The sequence below is a fragment of the Ranitomeya imitator genome, chromosome 1 (assembly GCF_032444005.1).
Source record: "Ranitomeya imitator isolate aRanImi1 chromosome 1, aRanImi1.pri, whole genome shotgun sequence".
In the NCBI taxonomy this organism is placed as follows: Eukaryota; Metazoa; Chordata; class Amphibia; order Anura; family Dendrobatidae; genus Ranitomeya; species Ranitomeya imitator.
Window position 1 is genome coordinate 806585687 of NC_091282.1, and position 17405 is coordinate 806603091.

The window sequence follows — 17405 nt, forward strand, 5'->3', positions numbered from 1 at the left end:
TAGAGGTAAACTATAATATTAACAATATTGTGTTTTCCCCTCAAGCTTTAAACATGCCTCCATCACACCTATCCTCAAAAAGCCCTCTCTTGACCCATCCTCTGTATCTAGCTATCGCCCTATATCACTTCTCCCTTATGCATCCAAACTACTGGAACAACACGTTTACCTTGAACTGTCATCCCATCTCTCTTCTTGCTCCCTCTTTGACCACTTACAATCTGGCTTCCGGTCAAACCATTCCACTGAAACTGCCCTAAGGTCACCAATGACCTCTTAACCGCTAAGAGCAAGCGACACTACTCTGTCCTCCTCCTCCTCGACCTGTCGGCTGCCTTTGACACAGTTAACCATTCCCTATTATTACAGACCCTCTCATCCCTTGGCATCACAGACTTGGCCCTATCCTGGATCTCATCATACCTAACAGACTGGACATTCAGCGTCTCCCACTCACACGCCGCCTCCTCACCTTGCCCCCTATCTGTCGGAGTCCCACAAGGTTCAGTCCTTGGGCCCCTGCTCTTCTCCATTTACACCTTTGGCCTGGGACAGCTCATAGAATCTCATGGCTTTCAGTATCACCTCTATGCTGATGACACACAGATCTACATCTCTGGACCAGATATCACCTCCCTACTAACCAGAATCCCTCAATGTCTGTCCACTATTTCATCCTTGTTCTCAGCTAGATTTCTGAAACTTAACATGGACAAAACAGAATTCATCATCTTTCCCCCATCTCACGCGACCCCCCCAACGAACCTATCCATTACAATAAATGGCTGCCCACTCTCCCCAGTCCCACAAGCTCGCTGCCTCGGGGTAATCCTTGACACTGATCTCTTCTTCAAACCACATATCCAAGCCCTTTCCACTTCCTGCCGACTTCAACTCAAAAATATTTCACAAATCCGTTCATTCCTCAACCAAGAATCTGCAAAAACCCTAGTCCATGCCCTCATCATCTCTCGCCTTGACTACTGCAACCTCCTGCTCTGTGGCCTCCCCTCTAACACTCTCGCACCCCTCCAATCTATTCTAAACTCTGCTGCCCGACTAATCCACCTGTCCCCCCGCTATTCCCCGGCCTCTCCCCTCTGTCAATCCCTTCACTGGCTCCCCATTGCCAAGAGACTCCAGTACAAAACCCTAACCATGACGTACAAAGCCATCCACAACCTGTCTCCTCCATACATCTGTGACCTCGTCTCCCGGTACTTACCTACACACAACCTCCGATCCTCACAAGATCTCCTTCTCTACTCCCTTATCTCCTCTTCCCACAATCGTATACAAGATTTCTCTCGCATATCACCCCTACTCTGGAACCCTCTACCACAACACATCAGACTCTCGCCTACCATTGAAACCTTCAAAAAGAACCTGAAGACCCACCTCTTCCGACAAGCCTACAACCTGCAGTAACCACCGATCGACCAAACCGCTGCATCACCAGCTCTATCCTCACCTACTGTATTCTCACCCATCCCTTGTAGATTGTGAGCCTTCGCGGGCAGGGTCCTCACTCCTCCTGTACCAGTTATGACTTGTATTGTTTATTGTTTAAGATTATTGTACTTGTTTTTATTATGTATACCCCTCCTCACATGTAAAGCACCATGGAATAAATGGCGCTATAACATTAAATAATAACAATAACTAGCACCTCTGCCTTTATCACACACTCCTGGTTTTGGATTACAAATACTGATAGTAAATACAGACCAAATACTGCTAGTTTGAGGACAGCCTAGGTTTGTAGAGGAAATACATAGGAGACACGGTCAAGACAACAAAAAATAAAGTTTATTACTGGTACAGATAAAATTACAACAGGACATTTACACAACATTGTCCTGCCATGACACACGTCCAATATCAGAATCAAAAAAGGCGGCAAATTGGTCCCGCATGTGACCAACTTCAGCAGTTGACCGGAGCGGGTGATGATGGTAATCGGGCAGTGGGTGTGCAACTGGTTCATCCAGTTCAATGTTGGGTCGCTCCTTAGCCATTATGTAATTGTGCAGAACCACACAGGCTTTGACCACCTCGTCGACTGTCTCCATTTTTAGATTAATGGCTGATGCAAGAATGCGCCATTTTGAGACTAGAATGCCAAAGGTACACTCTACTGTTCTTTGGGCCCTGGTCAGTCTGTAGTTAAAGATCCTTTTAGTGTGGTTCAAGTCCCAGCTGGAATATGGCTTCAGTAGGTTTTCACACATCTGAAAGGCCTCATCCCCAACCATAATAAATGGCATCGGTGGACCTTGAGTGTTGGGGAGCGGTTGTGGCCGTGGAAAATTAAATTTTTTGCCATACACACGGCGGCCCATTTCAGAGTTCTTAAAAGTCTGGGAATTGTTGCCACGGCCGAAAGCTCCAATGTCCACGGCGATGAAGCGACAGTCTGCATCGGCTATTGCCATGAGCACAACAGAAAAATATTTTTTGTAATTGAAGTACTCCGATCCTCTTTTGGGTGGTTTTATAATGCGGATGTGCTTTCCATCAACCGCTCCCAAACAGTTGGGGAAATCACACACACTCCAGAATTTTTCTGCAATTTCAAGCCACATGTCCAAGGTGGGTAGGGGTATAAACTCATTCCGGAGAACATTCCACAAAGCCCGACAGGTGTCCGCAACTATTCCAGACAGGGTGGAAATTCCAAGCCGGTATTGGAAGTGGAGGGATGATAAACTCACTCCGGTTGCCAGAAATCTGTAAGAAAATTTTTATTTTACAATCTATTCTATTTATAGTGTGGTTACGCTTCAGACAGAAAATAAAATACCCAATAAATACATGTCAGAACACCCAAAATCTGGACTGTCATTGATTTGGATTTGGAACGTACCTTAATGTAACCAGGAGACGTTCCTCTGGTGGAATCGCTCTACGGAGCTGGGTGTCCTGTCTCCGTATGGTTCCTTGGACACGAGTAAGCAAATCCCGGAACAAGTCTTGCGACATCCTTGTATATTCATGGAATTTCTCCAGGTTGGCATTAGGCTCGCCATACAGCGTGTGATAGGCTCCACGGCTCTCACGTAATTCAATAATGGGGTGTCTCCAAAAACGCCTACGCCGTCTCCTTCTCAATCTTTCGCGATTTCTGTCTTGCTCCCAAGCAAACGCACAGGCAAGAAACAGCTTGATGCTGAAATCCAGGTTGAAATAAAAGCTCTCCATGAGAAGATCCATTATGACACAGCATACAGGAGCAAAATCTGAAGATTTCAGCTGTTCAAGGGTCTATATATAGAGATCCCATAATACACGCCCTCTGTAGTCCCATTGGCGCTGTCTGGTTATCTGAATTTTTCTCCTGTTAAATTTTTCACCCTGCGCACCAAAAACGCAAACGCAGAAAAAAACGCATAGAAACACGTACAAACGCGGCGTTTTTTAACCGCATGCATGTAAAAAACGCCGTGTTTATATGCGTTTTTTCCTGCACTTGCGGATGCGGATTAAACACTGTGGATTCTACTGCAAATGTGAAACTAGCCTGTGTGTCAAAGGTTGTCATAAGTTTATACTCCCAGATTCTCCTGTCTCTCTGAGATTTGAAGCTACCTTTCAATACAAGCAATTTCAGGTCCATGGTGCTATGATCAGGCATACAAAAATGTTTGGCCACAGGTAGATCCATTCTTTTTTCTATTATTGTATGGGGGTGAGAATTTATCCTTGATCTCAGTTTTTGCACTGTTTCCCCAACATACAGACCCCCAGTTGGATATTTAGTACAAATAATTAAGTACACCACATTAGATGTGATGCAGCTGAAGGTACCTGGGATCTTGTAGTCCTGATGTGAATTAGGGATCTTTATCTTGTCTGTGGTCATTATAAATGGACAGGTTTTACATTTTTTTCTGGTTGCAAGAAAGGTTCCTGCAGCTGTTGGAGAGGACAGGGAGCTTCTGAAAGGCTACGTTCAGACTAGCGTTGTGCTAGTGTGCGTCGCGTTAGCGTTTAACATGGGGGACGCATGCGTTTGTTTGTTGCGTTTTGCGACGCGTGCGTCTTTTTTGCCGCTAGCGTCGGACCAAGAAAACGCAACAAGTTGCATTTTTCTTGCGTCCGATTTTCGGCAAAAAATGACGCACGCGTCGCAAAACGCAGCGTTTTTGCGTGCGTTTTGCCGCGTTTTTCGGTGCGTTGCGTCGCCGACGCAGCGGCGCACAACGCTAGTCTGAACGTACCCAAAATGATGCTTCTCAGATTTGGGGGCTGCCTAAAACACAGTAGTGGGGGTCTGGAAAAATGGATTGTAAGCAGGCATCTTTTTGTAGTAAAGGCTGTAATTTCCGTGCAGCTCCCCTTAGCACCTCTAGATTTGGATTGTAGGTAACAGAGGTATCCGGTTATTTTCTTCTTTAGCTTTGTAATGTAGCAGGTGATTCCTTGATATTCTGGTGGCTCTTGTGATCTGGTTTTCAATTGTTCTTGGATGGTAGCCCTGATTCAAAAAGGTCTTTCTGAGGCGACCAAGGTGTTCATCCCTATCCATGGGGTTGGAACGCATACGACTGTATCTGATGGCTTGGCTGTAGACAATAGAGTTTTTTATGTGTTTTGGATGGAAACTGTCCAATTTAAGGTACAGCACAGACCTAAAATTTGGACACCTCATTTAAAGATTTTTCTGTATTTTCATGACTATGAAAATTGTACATTCACACTGAAGGCATCAAAACTATGAATTAACACATGTGGAATTATATACTTAACAAAAAAGTGTGAAACAACAGAAATTATGTCTTTTATTCTAGGTTCTTCAAAGTAGTCACCTTTTACTTTGATGACTGCTTAGCACAGTCTTGGCATTCTCTTGATGAGCTTCAAGAGGTAGTCACCGGGAATGGTCTTCCAACAATCTTGAAGGAGTTCACAGAGATGCTTAGCACTTGTTGGCCCTTTTGCCTTCACTCTGCGATCCAGCTCTACTCAAACCCATCTCGATTGGGTTCAGGTCTGGTGATTGTGGAGGCCAGGTCATCTGGCGTAGCACCCCATCACTCTCCTTCTTGGTCAAATAGCCCTTACACAGCCTGGAGGTGTGTTTTGGGTCATTGTCCTGTTGAAAAATAAATGATGGTCCAAATAAACGCACACGGATGGAATAGCATGCTGCTGCAAGATGCTGTGGTAGCCATGCTGGTTCAGTATGCCTTCAATCTACTATATAATTGTCTAAGGGTCACTTCCGTTTGTCTGTCTGTCCTTCTGTCACGGTTATTCACTTGCTGATTGGTCTCAACAGGTGCCTGTCATGGTTGCCACGACCAATCAGCGACGGGCACAGTCCGGAAGAAAATGGCCGCTCCTTACTCCCCGCAGTCAGTGCCTGTCGCCCGCATACTCCCCTCCGGTCATCGCTAACACAGGGTTAATGCCGGCAGTAACGGTCTGCGTTATGCCGCGGGTAACGCACTCCGTTACCGCCGCTATTAACCCTGTGTGTCCCCAACTTTTTACTATTAAAGCTGCCTATGCGGCATCAATAGTAAAAAATGTTATGTTAAAAATAATAATTAAAAAAAAAAACCTGCTATACTCACCCTCCGTAGCAGCTCGTGCCAGCCGCCATTTTCCGTTGCAGGTTCCGGTGGCAGAAGGACCTGCCATGACGTCACGGTCATGTGACCGCGATGTCATCACAGGCCCTGCACGACAAGGACCTGCCATGATGACGTCACGGTCATGTGACCGCGACGTCATCACAGGCCCTGCGCTACAAAGACCTGCCATGACATCACGGTCATGTGACCGCGACGTCATCACAGGTCCTGTGCTAATACTAACCCTGGGACCGGAACCTGCCGTGGACTACAAGGGCTCCCTCGGAAAGGTGAGTATATGTTTATTTTTTCACCTGTGACAAACCTGGCTGGGCAATATACAGTCATGGCCAAAAGTTTTGAGAATGACACCAAAATTATATTTTCACATGATCTGCTGCCCTCTGGTTTTTATTAGTGTTTGTCTGATGTTTATATTGCATACAGAAATATAACTGCAATCATATTATGAGTACCAATAGGTTATATTGACAGTTAGAATGAGTTAATGCAGCAAGTCAATATTTGCAGTGTTGACCCTTCTTCTTCAAGACCTCTGCAATTCTCCCTGGCATGCTCTCAATCAACTTCTGGACCAAATCCTGACTGATAGCAGTCCATTCTTGCATAATCAATGCTTGCATTTTGCCAGAATTTGTTGGTTTTTGTTTGTCCACCCGTCTCTTGATGATTGACCACAAGTTCTCAATGGGATTAAGATCTGGGGAGTTTCCAGGCCACGGACCCAAAAATCTCTATGTTTTGTTCCATGAGCCATTTAGTTAGCACCTTTGCTTTATGGCAAGGTGCTCCATCATGCTGGAAAAGGCATTGTTGGGCGCCAAACTGCTCTTGGACGGTTGGGAGAAGTTGCTCTTGGAGGACATTCTGGTACCATTCTTTATTCATGGCTGTGTTTTTAGGCAAGACTGTGAGTGAGCCGATTCCCTTGGCTGAGAAGCAACCCCACACATGAATGTTTTCAGAATGCTTTACAGTTGGCATGAGACAAGACTGGTGGTATCGCTCACCTCTTCTTCTCCGAATAAGCTGTTTTCCAGATGTCCCAAACAATCGAAAAGGGGATTCATCAGAGAAAATGACTTTGCCCCAGTCCTCAGCAGTCCACTCCCTGTACCTTTTGCAGAATATCAGTCGGTCCCTGATGTTTTTTCTGGAGAGAAGTGGCTTCTTTGCTGCCCTGCTTGAAACCAGGCCTTGCTCAAAGAGTCTCCGCCTCACAGTGCATGCAGAAGCACTCACACCAGCCTGCTGCCATTCCTGAGCAAGCTCGGCACTGCTGGTAGTCCGATCCCGCAGCTGAAACAGTTTTAAGATACGGTCCTGGCGCTTGCTGGTCTTTCTTGGGCGCCCTGGAGCCTTTTTGACAACAATGGAAGCTCTCTCCTTGAAGTTCTTGATGATGCGATAGATTGTTGACTGAGGTGCAATCTTTGTAGCTGCGATACTCTTCCCTGTTAGGCCATTTTTGTGCAGTGCAATGATGGCTGCACGTGCTTCTTTAGAGATAACCATGGTTAACTGAAGAGAATCAATGATACCAAGCACCAGCCTCCTTTTAAAGTGTCCAGTGATGTCATTCTTACTTAATCCTATAGATTGTAAGCTTGCGAGCAGGGCCCTCACTCTTCTTGGTATCTATTTTGAACTGTGATTTCTGTTATGCTGTAATGTCTATTGTCTGTACAAGTCCCCTCTATAATTTGTAAAGCGCTGCGGAATATGTTGGCGCTATATAAATAAAATTATTATTATTATTATTAATCATGACTGATTGATCGCCAGCCCTGTCCTCATCAACACCCTGACGTGTGTTAATGGATCAATCACTAAAACGATGTTAGCTGCTCCTTTTAAGGCAGGACTGCAATGATGTTGAAATGTGTTTTGGGGGTTAACGTTCCTTTTCTGGGCAAATATTGACTTTGCAAGTACAGTAATTGCTGTTAAGCTGATCACTCTGACATTCAGGAGTATATGCAAATTTCCATTAGAAAAAATGAAGCAGTAGACTTTGGAAAAATTAATATTTGTCTCATTCTCAAAATTTTTGTCCATGACTGTACTACGTAGCTGGGCAATATACTACGTGACTGGCCAACATACTACGTGGCTCTGTGCTGTATACTACTTCGCTGTGCAATATACTACGTCACTGGGCAATATACTACGTGGCTCTGTGCTGTATACTACGTCACTGGGCAATATACTACGTGGCTGGGCAATATACTACGTCGCTGGGCAATATACTAAGTGGCTGGGCAATATACTACGTGGGCTGTGCAATATACTATGTAGACATGCATAGTCTAGAATACCTGATGCGTTAGAATCGGGCCACTATATAGTTTTGAATAAATCCCCAACAGTGTCACCAGGAAAGCACACCGAAACCATCACACCTCCTCCTCCATGCTTCACGGTGGGAACCAGGCATGTAGAGTCCATCTGTTCACCTTTTCTGCGTCGTACAAAGACACGGTGGTTGGAACCAAAGATCTCAAATTTGGACTCATCAGACCAAAGCACAGATTTCTACTGGTCTAATGTTCATTCCTTGTGTTCTTTAGCCCAAACAAGTCTCTTCTGCTTGTTGCCTGTCCTTAGCAGTGGTTTCCTAGCAGCTATTTTACCATGAAGGCCTGCTGCACAAAGTCTCCTCTTAACAGTTGTTGTAGAGATGTCTGCTGCTTGAACTCTGTGTGGCTTTGACGTGGTCTCTAATCTGAGCTGCTGTTAACCTGCGATTTCTGATGCTGGTGACTCGGATAAACTTATCCTCAGAAACAGAGGTGACTCCTTTCCTGGGGCGGTCCTCATGTGAGCCAGTTTGTTTGTAGCGCTTGATGGTTTTTGCAACTGCACTTGGGGACACTTTCAAAGTAATGATGGCCATTCATTTTTCCTTACTTAGAATTTGTATTATGGCAAGAAAAAAGCAGCTAACAGTCTATTCAGTAGGACTATCAGCTGTGTATCCACCAGACTTCTGCACAACACAACTGATGGTCCCAACCCCATTTATAAGGCAAGAAATCCCACTTATTAAACCTGACAGGGCACACCAGTGAAGTGAAAACCATTCCCTGTGACTACCTCTTGAAGCTCATCAAGAGAATGCGAAGAGTGTGCAAAGCATTCATCAAAGCAAAAGATGGCTACTTTGAAGAACCTAGAATATAAGACATAATTTCAGCTGTTTCTCACTTTTTTGTTAAGTATATAATTCCACATGTGTTAATTCATAGTTTTGATGCCTTCAGTGTGAATGTACAATTTTCATAGTCATGAAAATACAGAAAAATCTTTAAATGAGGTGTGTCCAAACTTTTGGTCTGTACTGTATAGGTACCTTCACACTGAGCAACTTTAGAACGATAACGATCCGTGATGTTGCAACATCCTGGATAGCGATATCGTTGTGTTTGACACGCAGCAGCGATCAGGATCCTGCTGTGACATCGCTGGTCGGAGCTAGGCCAGAACTTTATTTCGTTGCTGGATCACCCGCTGACATGTCGTGTGTGACGCCGATCCAGCGATGTGTTCACTTGTAACCAAGGTAAACATCGGGTTACTAAGCGCAGGGCCGCGCTTAGTAACCCGATATTTACCCTGGTTACCATTGTAAATGTAAAAAAAAACAAACCACAACATACTCACATTCCGGTGTCTGTCACATCCCTCGCCGTCAGCTTCCCGCACTGACTGTGAGCGCCGGCCGTAAAGCACAGCGGTGACGTCACCGCTGTGCTTTACGGCTGGCGCTCACAGTCAGTGCGGGAAGGTGACGGCGAGGGATGTGACAGGCCCCGGAATGTGAGTATGTTGTTTTGTTTTTTTTACATTTACAATGGTAACCAGGGTAAACACCGGGTTACTAAGCACCGCCCTGCGCTTAGTAACCCGATGTTTACCCTGGTTACCCAGAGACTTTGGCATCGTTGGTCGCTGGAGAGCTGTCTGTGTGACAGCTCTCCAGCGACCACACAATGACTAAACAGCGACGCTGCAGCGATCGGCATCTTTGTCTATATCGCTGCAGCGTCGCTTGATGTGACGGTACCTTATGTTGGACGGTTGGCTTCTGATACAGGGATATCTCTATTTTATTGTTCTGCAGCTTAATGATGGCGTCCAAGTTAATTTCAGTACAGGAGTAGTTAAGTTGTCAAGTTGATGGTGGGATGAAATTGATTAAACTGTTCATGGAACGTCTTTAGCTGTGGCTCAGACTCCGTCCAGATGATTAAAATGTCATCAATGTAGTGGTAGTAGGCCAGAGGCCTGATGGGATAGGAGGACAAAAAGTAGCTTTGAAGCTTGGCCATGAAAAGATTTGCATACTGTGGAGCCATTTTACTTCCCATTGCTGTGCCAGTCTCCTGTAGAAAGATCTTGTTGTCAAATTCAAAGTACCGCATATACTCGAGTCTAAGCCGACCCCGAGTATAAGCCGACCCCCCTAATTTTGCCACAAAAAAACTGGGAAAACTTATTGACTCGAGTATAAGCCTACGGTGGAAATGCAGCATTTACCGGTGAATTTCAAAAATAAAAATAGATCATTATTTCCCCATAGCTGTGCCATATAGTGCTCTGCACCGTTCATTATTTCCCCATAGCTGTGCCATATAGTGCTCTGCACCATTCATTATTGCTCCATAGCTGTGCCATATAGTGCTCTGCACCGTTCATATTGCCCCATATCTGTGCCATATAGTGCTCTGCACCGTTCATATTGCCCCATATCTGTGCCCCATATAGTGCTCTGCACCGTTCATGTTGCCCCATATCTGTGCCCCATATAGTGCTCTGCACCGTTCATATTTCCCCATAGCTGTGCCCCATATAGTGCTCTGCACCGTTCATATTGCCCCATATCTGTGCCCCATATAGTGCTCTGCACCGTTCATATTGCCCCATATCTGTGCCCCATATAGTGCTCTGCACCGTTCATATTTCCCCATAGCTGTGCCCCATATAGTGCTCTGCACCGTTCATATTGCCCCATATCTGTGCCCCATATAGTGCTCTGCACCGTTCATATTTCCCCATAGCTGTGCTCCATATATGCTCTGCACCATTCATATTTCCCCATAGATGCTCCACATAAATCTGTGCCGCTGCTGCTATAAAAAATAAAAAAAAGCCATACTCACCTCTCTTGCTTGCAGCTCCCGGCGTCTCTGCGCACTGACTGATCAGGCAGAGGGCGCCGCGCACACTATATGCGTCATTGCTGTTATGAAAGGTAATTCAGTACCTCAATGGACATAGAGGTCAGCGCACATACAGTGACCTGGCAATAACCCAAAAAACAAGAACGAGCTCTGAGACGTGGGAACTCTGTTGACCGCAATCCCTAATCCTCTCCAACACACTAAAGGCAGCCGTGGATTGCGCCTAACGCTCCCTATGCAACTCGGCACGGCCTGAGAAACTAGCTAGCCTGAAGATAGAAAATAAGCCTACCTTGCCTCAGAGAAATACCCCAAAGGAAAAGGCAGCCCCCACATATAATGACTGTGAGTTAAGATGAAAAGACAAACGTAGAGATGAAATAGATTTAGCAAAGTGAGGCCCAACTTTCTGAACAGAGCGAGTATAGGAAAGGTAACTTTGCGGTCAACACAAAATCCTACAAAAACCACGCAAAGGGGGCAAAAAGACCCTCCGTACCGAACTAACGGCACGGAGGTACACCCTCTGCGTCCCAGAGCTTCCAGCAAGCAGAAAAAAACAAATTGACAAGCTGGACAGAAAAAAACAGCAAACAAATAGCAAAGAGGAACTTAGCTATGCAGAGCAGCAGGCCGCAGGAACGATCCAGGAGGAAACAGGTCCAATACTAGAACATTGACTGGAAGCCAGGATCAAAGCACCAGGTGGAGTCAAATAGAGCAGCACCTAACGACTTCACCACATCACCTGAGGAAGGAAACTCAGAAGCCGCAGTACCACTCTCCTCCACCAACGGAAGCTCACAGAGAACCAGCCAAAGTACCACTTGTGACCACAGGAGGGAGCTCTGCCACAGAATTCACAACAGTACCCCCCCCCCTTGAGGAGGGGTCACCGAACCCTCACCAGAGCTCCCAGAATTACCAGGATGAGCCATATGAAAGGCACGAACAAGATCGGGAGCATGGACATCAGAGGCAAAGACCCAGGAATTATCTTCCTGAGCATAACCCTTCCACTTAACCAGATACTGGAGTTTCCGCCTTGAAACACGAGAATCCAAAATCTTCTCCACAATATACTCCAAATCCCCCTCCACCAAAACCGGGGCAGGAGGATCAACAGATGGAACCATAGGTGCCACGTATCTCCGCAACAATGACCTATGGAATACGTTATGTATGGAAAAAGAATCTGGAAGGGTCAGACGAAAAGACACAGGATTAAGAACCTCAGAAATCCTATACGGACCAATAAAACGAGATTTAAACTTAGGAGAGGAAACCTTCATAGGAATATGACGAGAAAATAACCAAACCAAGTCCCCAACCCGAAGTCGGGGACCAACACAGCGTCTGCGATTAGCGAAACGTTGAGCCTTCTCCTGGGACAAAGTCAAATTGTCCACTACATGAGTCCAAATCTGCTGCAACCTGTCCACCACAGTATCCACACCAGGACAGTCCGAAGACTCAACCTGCCCTGAAGAGAAACGAGGATGGAACCCAGAGTTGCAGAAAAACGGTGACACCAAGGTAGCCGAGCTGGCCCGATTATTAAGGGCGAACTCAGCCAAAGGCAAAAAGGACACCCAGTCATCCTGATCAGCAGAAACAAAGCATCTCAGATATGTTTCCAAGGTCTGATTGGTTCGTTCGGTCTGGCCATTAGTCTGAGGATGGAAAGCCGAGGAAAAAGACAAGTCAATGCCCATCCTAGCACAAAAGGCTCGCCAAAACCTCGAAACAAACTGGGAACCTCTGTCAGAAACAATGGCACCAAATCAGAGGAGGAAGGCAATTTAGACAAGGGTACCAAATGGACCATCTTAGAGAAGCGATCACAGACCACCCAAATGACTGACATCTTTTGAGAGACGGGAAGATCTGAAATAAAATCCATAGAGATATGTGTCCAAGGCCTCTTCGGGACCGGCAAGGGCAAAAGCAACCCACTGGCACGAGAACAGCAGGGCTTAGCCCGAGCACAAATCCCACAGGACTGCACAAAAGTACGCACATCCCGCGACAGAGAGGGCCACCAAAAGGATCTAGCCACTAACTCTCTGGTACCAAAGATTCCAGGATGACCAGCCAACACCGAACAATGAACCTCAGAGATAAATTAATTATTCGTCCACCTATCAGGGACAAACAGTTTCTCCGCTGGGCAACGATCAGGTTTATTAGCCTGAAATTTTTGCAGCACCCGCCGCAAATCAGGGGAGATGGCAGACACAATTACTCCCTCTTTGAGGATACCCGCCGGCTCAGATACACCCGGACAGTCGGGCACAAAACTCCTAGACAGAGCATCCGCCTTCACATTTTTAGAGCCCGGAAGGTATGAAATCACAAAGTCAAAACGGGCAAAAAACAACGACCAACGAGCTTGTCTAGGATTCAACCGCTTGGCGGACTCGAGATAAGTCAAGTTCTTATGATCAGTCAAGACCACCACGCGATGCTTAGCTCCTTCAAGCCAATGACGCCACTCCTCGAATGCCCACTTCATGGCCAGCAACTCTCGATTGCCCACATCATAATTTCGCTCAGCAGGCGAAAAGTTCCTGGAAAAGAAGGCGCATGGTTTCATCACCGAGCAATCAAAACGTCTCTGCAAGAAAACAGCCCCTGCTCCAATCTCAGAAGCATCAACCTCGACCTGGAACGGAAGCGAAACATCTGGTTGACACAACACAGGGGCAGAAGAAAAACGACGCTTCAACTCTTGAATAGCTTCCACAGCAGCAGAAGACCAATTGACCACATCAGCACCTTTCTTGGTCAAATCGGTCAATGGTTTAGCAATACTAGAAAAATTGCAGATGAAGCGACGATAAAAATTAGCAAAGCCCAGGAACTTTTGCAGACTTTTCAGAGATGTCGGCTGAGTCCAATTATGGATGGCTTGGACCTTAAAAGGATCCATCTCGATAGTAGAAGGGGAAAAGATGAACCCCAAAAATGAAACCTTCTGAACACCAAAGAGACACTTTGATCCCTTCACAAACAAAGAATTAGCACGCAGGACCTGAAACACCGTTCTGACCTGCTTCACATGAGACTCCCAATCATCCGAGAAGATCAAAATGTCATCCAAGTACACAATCAGGAATTTATCCAGGTACTCTCGGAAGATGTCATGCATAAAGGACTGAAACACTGATGGGGCATTGGCAAGTCCGAATGGCATTACTAGATACTCAAAATGGCCCTCGGGCGTATTAAATGCAGTTTTCCACTCATCGCCTCGCTTAATACGCACAAGATTATACGTACCACGAAGATCTATCTTGGTGAACCAACTAGCCCCCTTAATCCGAGCAAACAAATCAGATAACAATGGCAAGGGGTACTGAAATTTAACCGTGATCTTATTTAGAAGGCGGTAATCTATACAAGGTCTCAGTGAACCATCCTTCTTGGCTACAAAAAAGAACCCTGCTCCTAATGGCGACGATGACGGGCGAATATGCCCCTTCTCCAAAGACTCCTTCACATAACTCCGCATAGCGGCGTGCTCAGGCACAGATAAATTAAACAGTCGACCTTTAGGGAATTTACTACCAGGAATCAAATCGATAGCACAATCACAATCTTTATGCGGAGGTAGGGTATCGGACTTGGGCTCATCAAATAAATCCCGGTAATCAGACAAGAACTCAGGAACCTCAGAAGGGGTGGATGACGAAATAGTCAGAAATGGGACATCACCATGTACCCCCTGACAACCCCAGCTGGACACAGACATGGATTTCCAATCTAATACTGGATTATGGACTTGTAGCCATGGCAACCCCAACACGACCACATCATGCAGATTATGCAACACCAGAAAGCGAATAACCTCCTGATGTGCAGGAGCCATGCACATGGTCAGCTGGGTCCAGTACTGAGGCTTATTCTTGGCCAAAGGCGTAGCATCAATTCCTCTCAATGGAATAGGACACTGCAAGGGCTCCAAGAAAAACCCACAACGCCTAGCATACTCCAAGTCCATCAAATTCAGAGCAGCGCCTGAGTCCACAAATGCCATGACAGAATACGATGACAAAGAGCAGATCAAGGTAACAGACAGAAGAAATTTTGACTGTACCGTACCAATGGTGGCAGACCTAGCGAACCGCTTAGTGCGCTTAGGACAATCAGAGATAGCATGAGTGGAATCACCACAGTAGAAACACAGCCCATTCAGACGTCTGTGTTCTTGCCGTTCAACTCTGGTCAAAGTCCTATCGCACTGCATAGGCTCAGGTTTAAGCTCAGGTAATACCGCCAAATGGTGCACAGATTTACGCTCGCGCAAGCGTCGACCGATCTGAATGGCCAAAGACAGACTCATTCAGACCAGCAGGCATAGGAAATCCCACCATGACATCCTTAAGGGCTTCAGAGAGACCTTTTCTGAAAATAGCTGCGAGCGCACCTTCATTCCACTGAGTGAGTACGGACCACTTTCTAAATTTGACAATATACCTCTATTTCATCCTGACCCTGACACAGAGCCAGCAAATTCTTCTCTGCCTGATCCACAGAATTAGGCTCATCGTACAGCAATCCGAGCGCCAGGAAAAATGCATCGATATTACTTAATGCAGGATCTCCTGACGCAAGAGAAAATGCCCATTCCTGAGGGTCGCCACGCAAAAAAGAAATAACGATCCTAACTTGTTGAACTGGGTCACCAGAGGAGCGAGGTTTCAAAGCCAGAAATAGTTTACAATTATTTTTGAAACTCAGAAATTTAGTTCTATCTCCAAAAAACAAATCAGGAATAGGAATTCTCGGTTCTAACATAGAATTCTGAACCACAAAGTCTTGAATACTTTGTACTCTTGCCGTGAGCTGATCCACACATGAAGACAGACCTTTAATGTCCATTGCTACACCTGTGTCCTGAACCACCCAAATGTCTAGGGGAAAAAAAAGGCAAAACACAGTGCAAAGAAAAAAAAATGGTCTCAGAACTTCTTTTTTCCCTCTATTGGGAATCATTAGTAATTTTGGCTTCCAGTACTGTTATGAAAGGTAATTCAGTACCACAATGGACATAGAGGTCAGCGCACATACAGTGACCTGGCAATAACCCAAAAAACAAGAACGAGCTCTGAGACGTGGGAATTCTGTTGACCGCAATCCCTAATCCTCTAAAGGCAGCCGTGGATTGCGCCTAACGCTCCCTATGCAACTCGGCATGGCCTGAGAAACTAGCTAGCCTGAAGATAGAAAATAAGCCTACCTTACCTCAGAGAAATACCCCAAAGGAAAAGGCAGCCCCCACGTATAATGACTGTGAGTTAAGATGAAAAGACAAACGTAGAGATGAAATAGATTTAGCAAAGTGAGGCCCAACTTTCTGAACAGAGAGAGGATAGGAAAGGTAACTTTGCGGTCAACACAAAATCCTACAAAAACCACGCAAAGGGGGCAAAAAGACCCTCCGTACCGAACTAACGGCACGGAGGTACACCCTCTGCGTCCCAGAGCTTCCAGCAAGCAGAAAAAAACAAATTGACAAGCTGGACAGAAAAAAAACAGCAAACAAATAGCAAAGAGGAACTTAGCTATGCAGAGCAGCAGGCCAGAGAAGGAGATCCAGCTCAACGAAATAGTGAAAAATCCATAATTTATTTCACTTAAAATATAGTGAAAGGACAAAACATCAGCATACAAAAAAATTAAAACCAAGGTCAACGCGTTTCCGGTGACTAAGCACCCTTAATCATGATACCTGGTACAAGACATGTCTATACTTTTATACTAGTATCCGGTCATCACTCCAGTGTTGCAATTGGTAGAATTGTCTAATCAAGCAAAAATAGGCACACATGATAATGGAAGCAAGACAAGCTTGATAGAAAGACAAAAACAAATGTTTTAGCTAAACAGAAATGCAGAGAAAACAGAAATAGCACAAAATACAAGGACTATATACAGAATGAAAAAACGAAATGACATTGCAATAATCATTAAATAAATCCAAGAATATGATAGTAACATAGTATGCAGTGTCATGTCGTGAACCCACATAACAATATAGAAAAAAAACTATATTAGTCAAGAAAAACAAACAAAAAAAAAAAAAACATCCTTAAATAGACACAAACTCGTGTGAGTTCTTGAGAAAATAAGACATACATGTAAATCTCGTAATGAATAGAACTACAGAATTCCCTAGTACCTTTGAAAATAGCGAGCTCACAGACTACCATAGATGGAAAAACAGAACAGTCAATGGCAGGAATCTCCCAAACAGGGAGCTGTAACAGCCAAAATAGGTTGGAGCAAATAGGTAAAAGCACAGCTGCAGACGCCGTGACAATGTCACAGCAGCCGGCAAGCAAGGGGAAACAAAAGGGCAAATTGATAGCTATTAGCCTCACAAAAGAGTCGTTAATTATACGGGAAATATAAACTACAAATTTAGTTACTAGATGTCAGAAAAACTATATTAGTCAAGAAAAAAAAAAAATTTAATTTTTTTTTACAAAATTGGAAAAGAAAAACCTAAATAAAGAGAACATATTAATAAAGAAAATTATTTCTGAAGAAAAACTATTTCTAGGGAAAAAAAAAAAAAAACTATCCTTAAATAGACACAAACTCGTATGAGTTCTTG

At 45.0% G+C, this 17405-nt stretch overlaps 2 protein-coding genes across 3 annotated transcripts in view; both read right to left on the reverse strand.

Moving 5' to 3' along the window:
* KLHL26 (kelch like family member 26) overlaps positions 1–17405 on the reverse strand; it is a 141908-nt gene that overhangs the window by 89870 nt on the left and 34633 nt on the right. The gene's annotated exons all lie outside the window — the stretch shown is intronic.
* LOC138658138 (uncharacterized) lies at positions 1821–3983 on the reverse strand. The gene is made up of 2 exons (XM_069745675.1): positions 2867–3983; positions 1821–2730 (listed from the first exon to the last, which is right to left on the reverse strand). The coding sequence occupies exons 1-2, from the start codon at positions 3211–3213 to the stop codon at positions 1845–1847; spliced, it is 1233 nt and encodes a 410-aa protein (XP_069601776.1). The 5' UTR covers positions 3214–3983; the 3' UTR covers positions 1821–1844.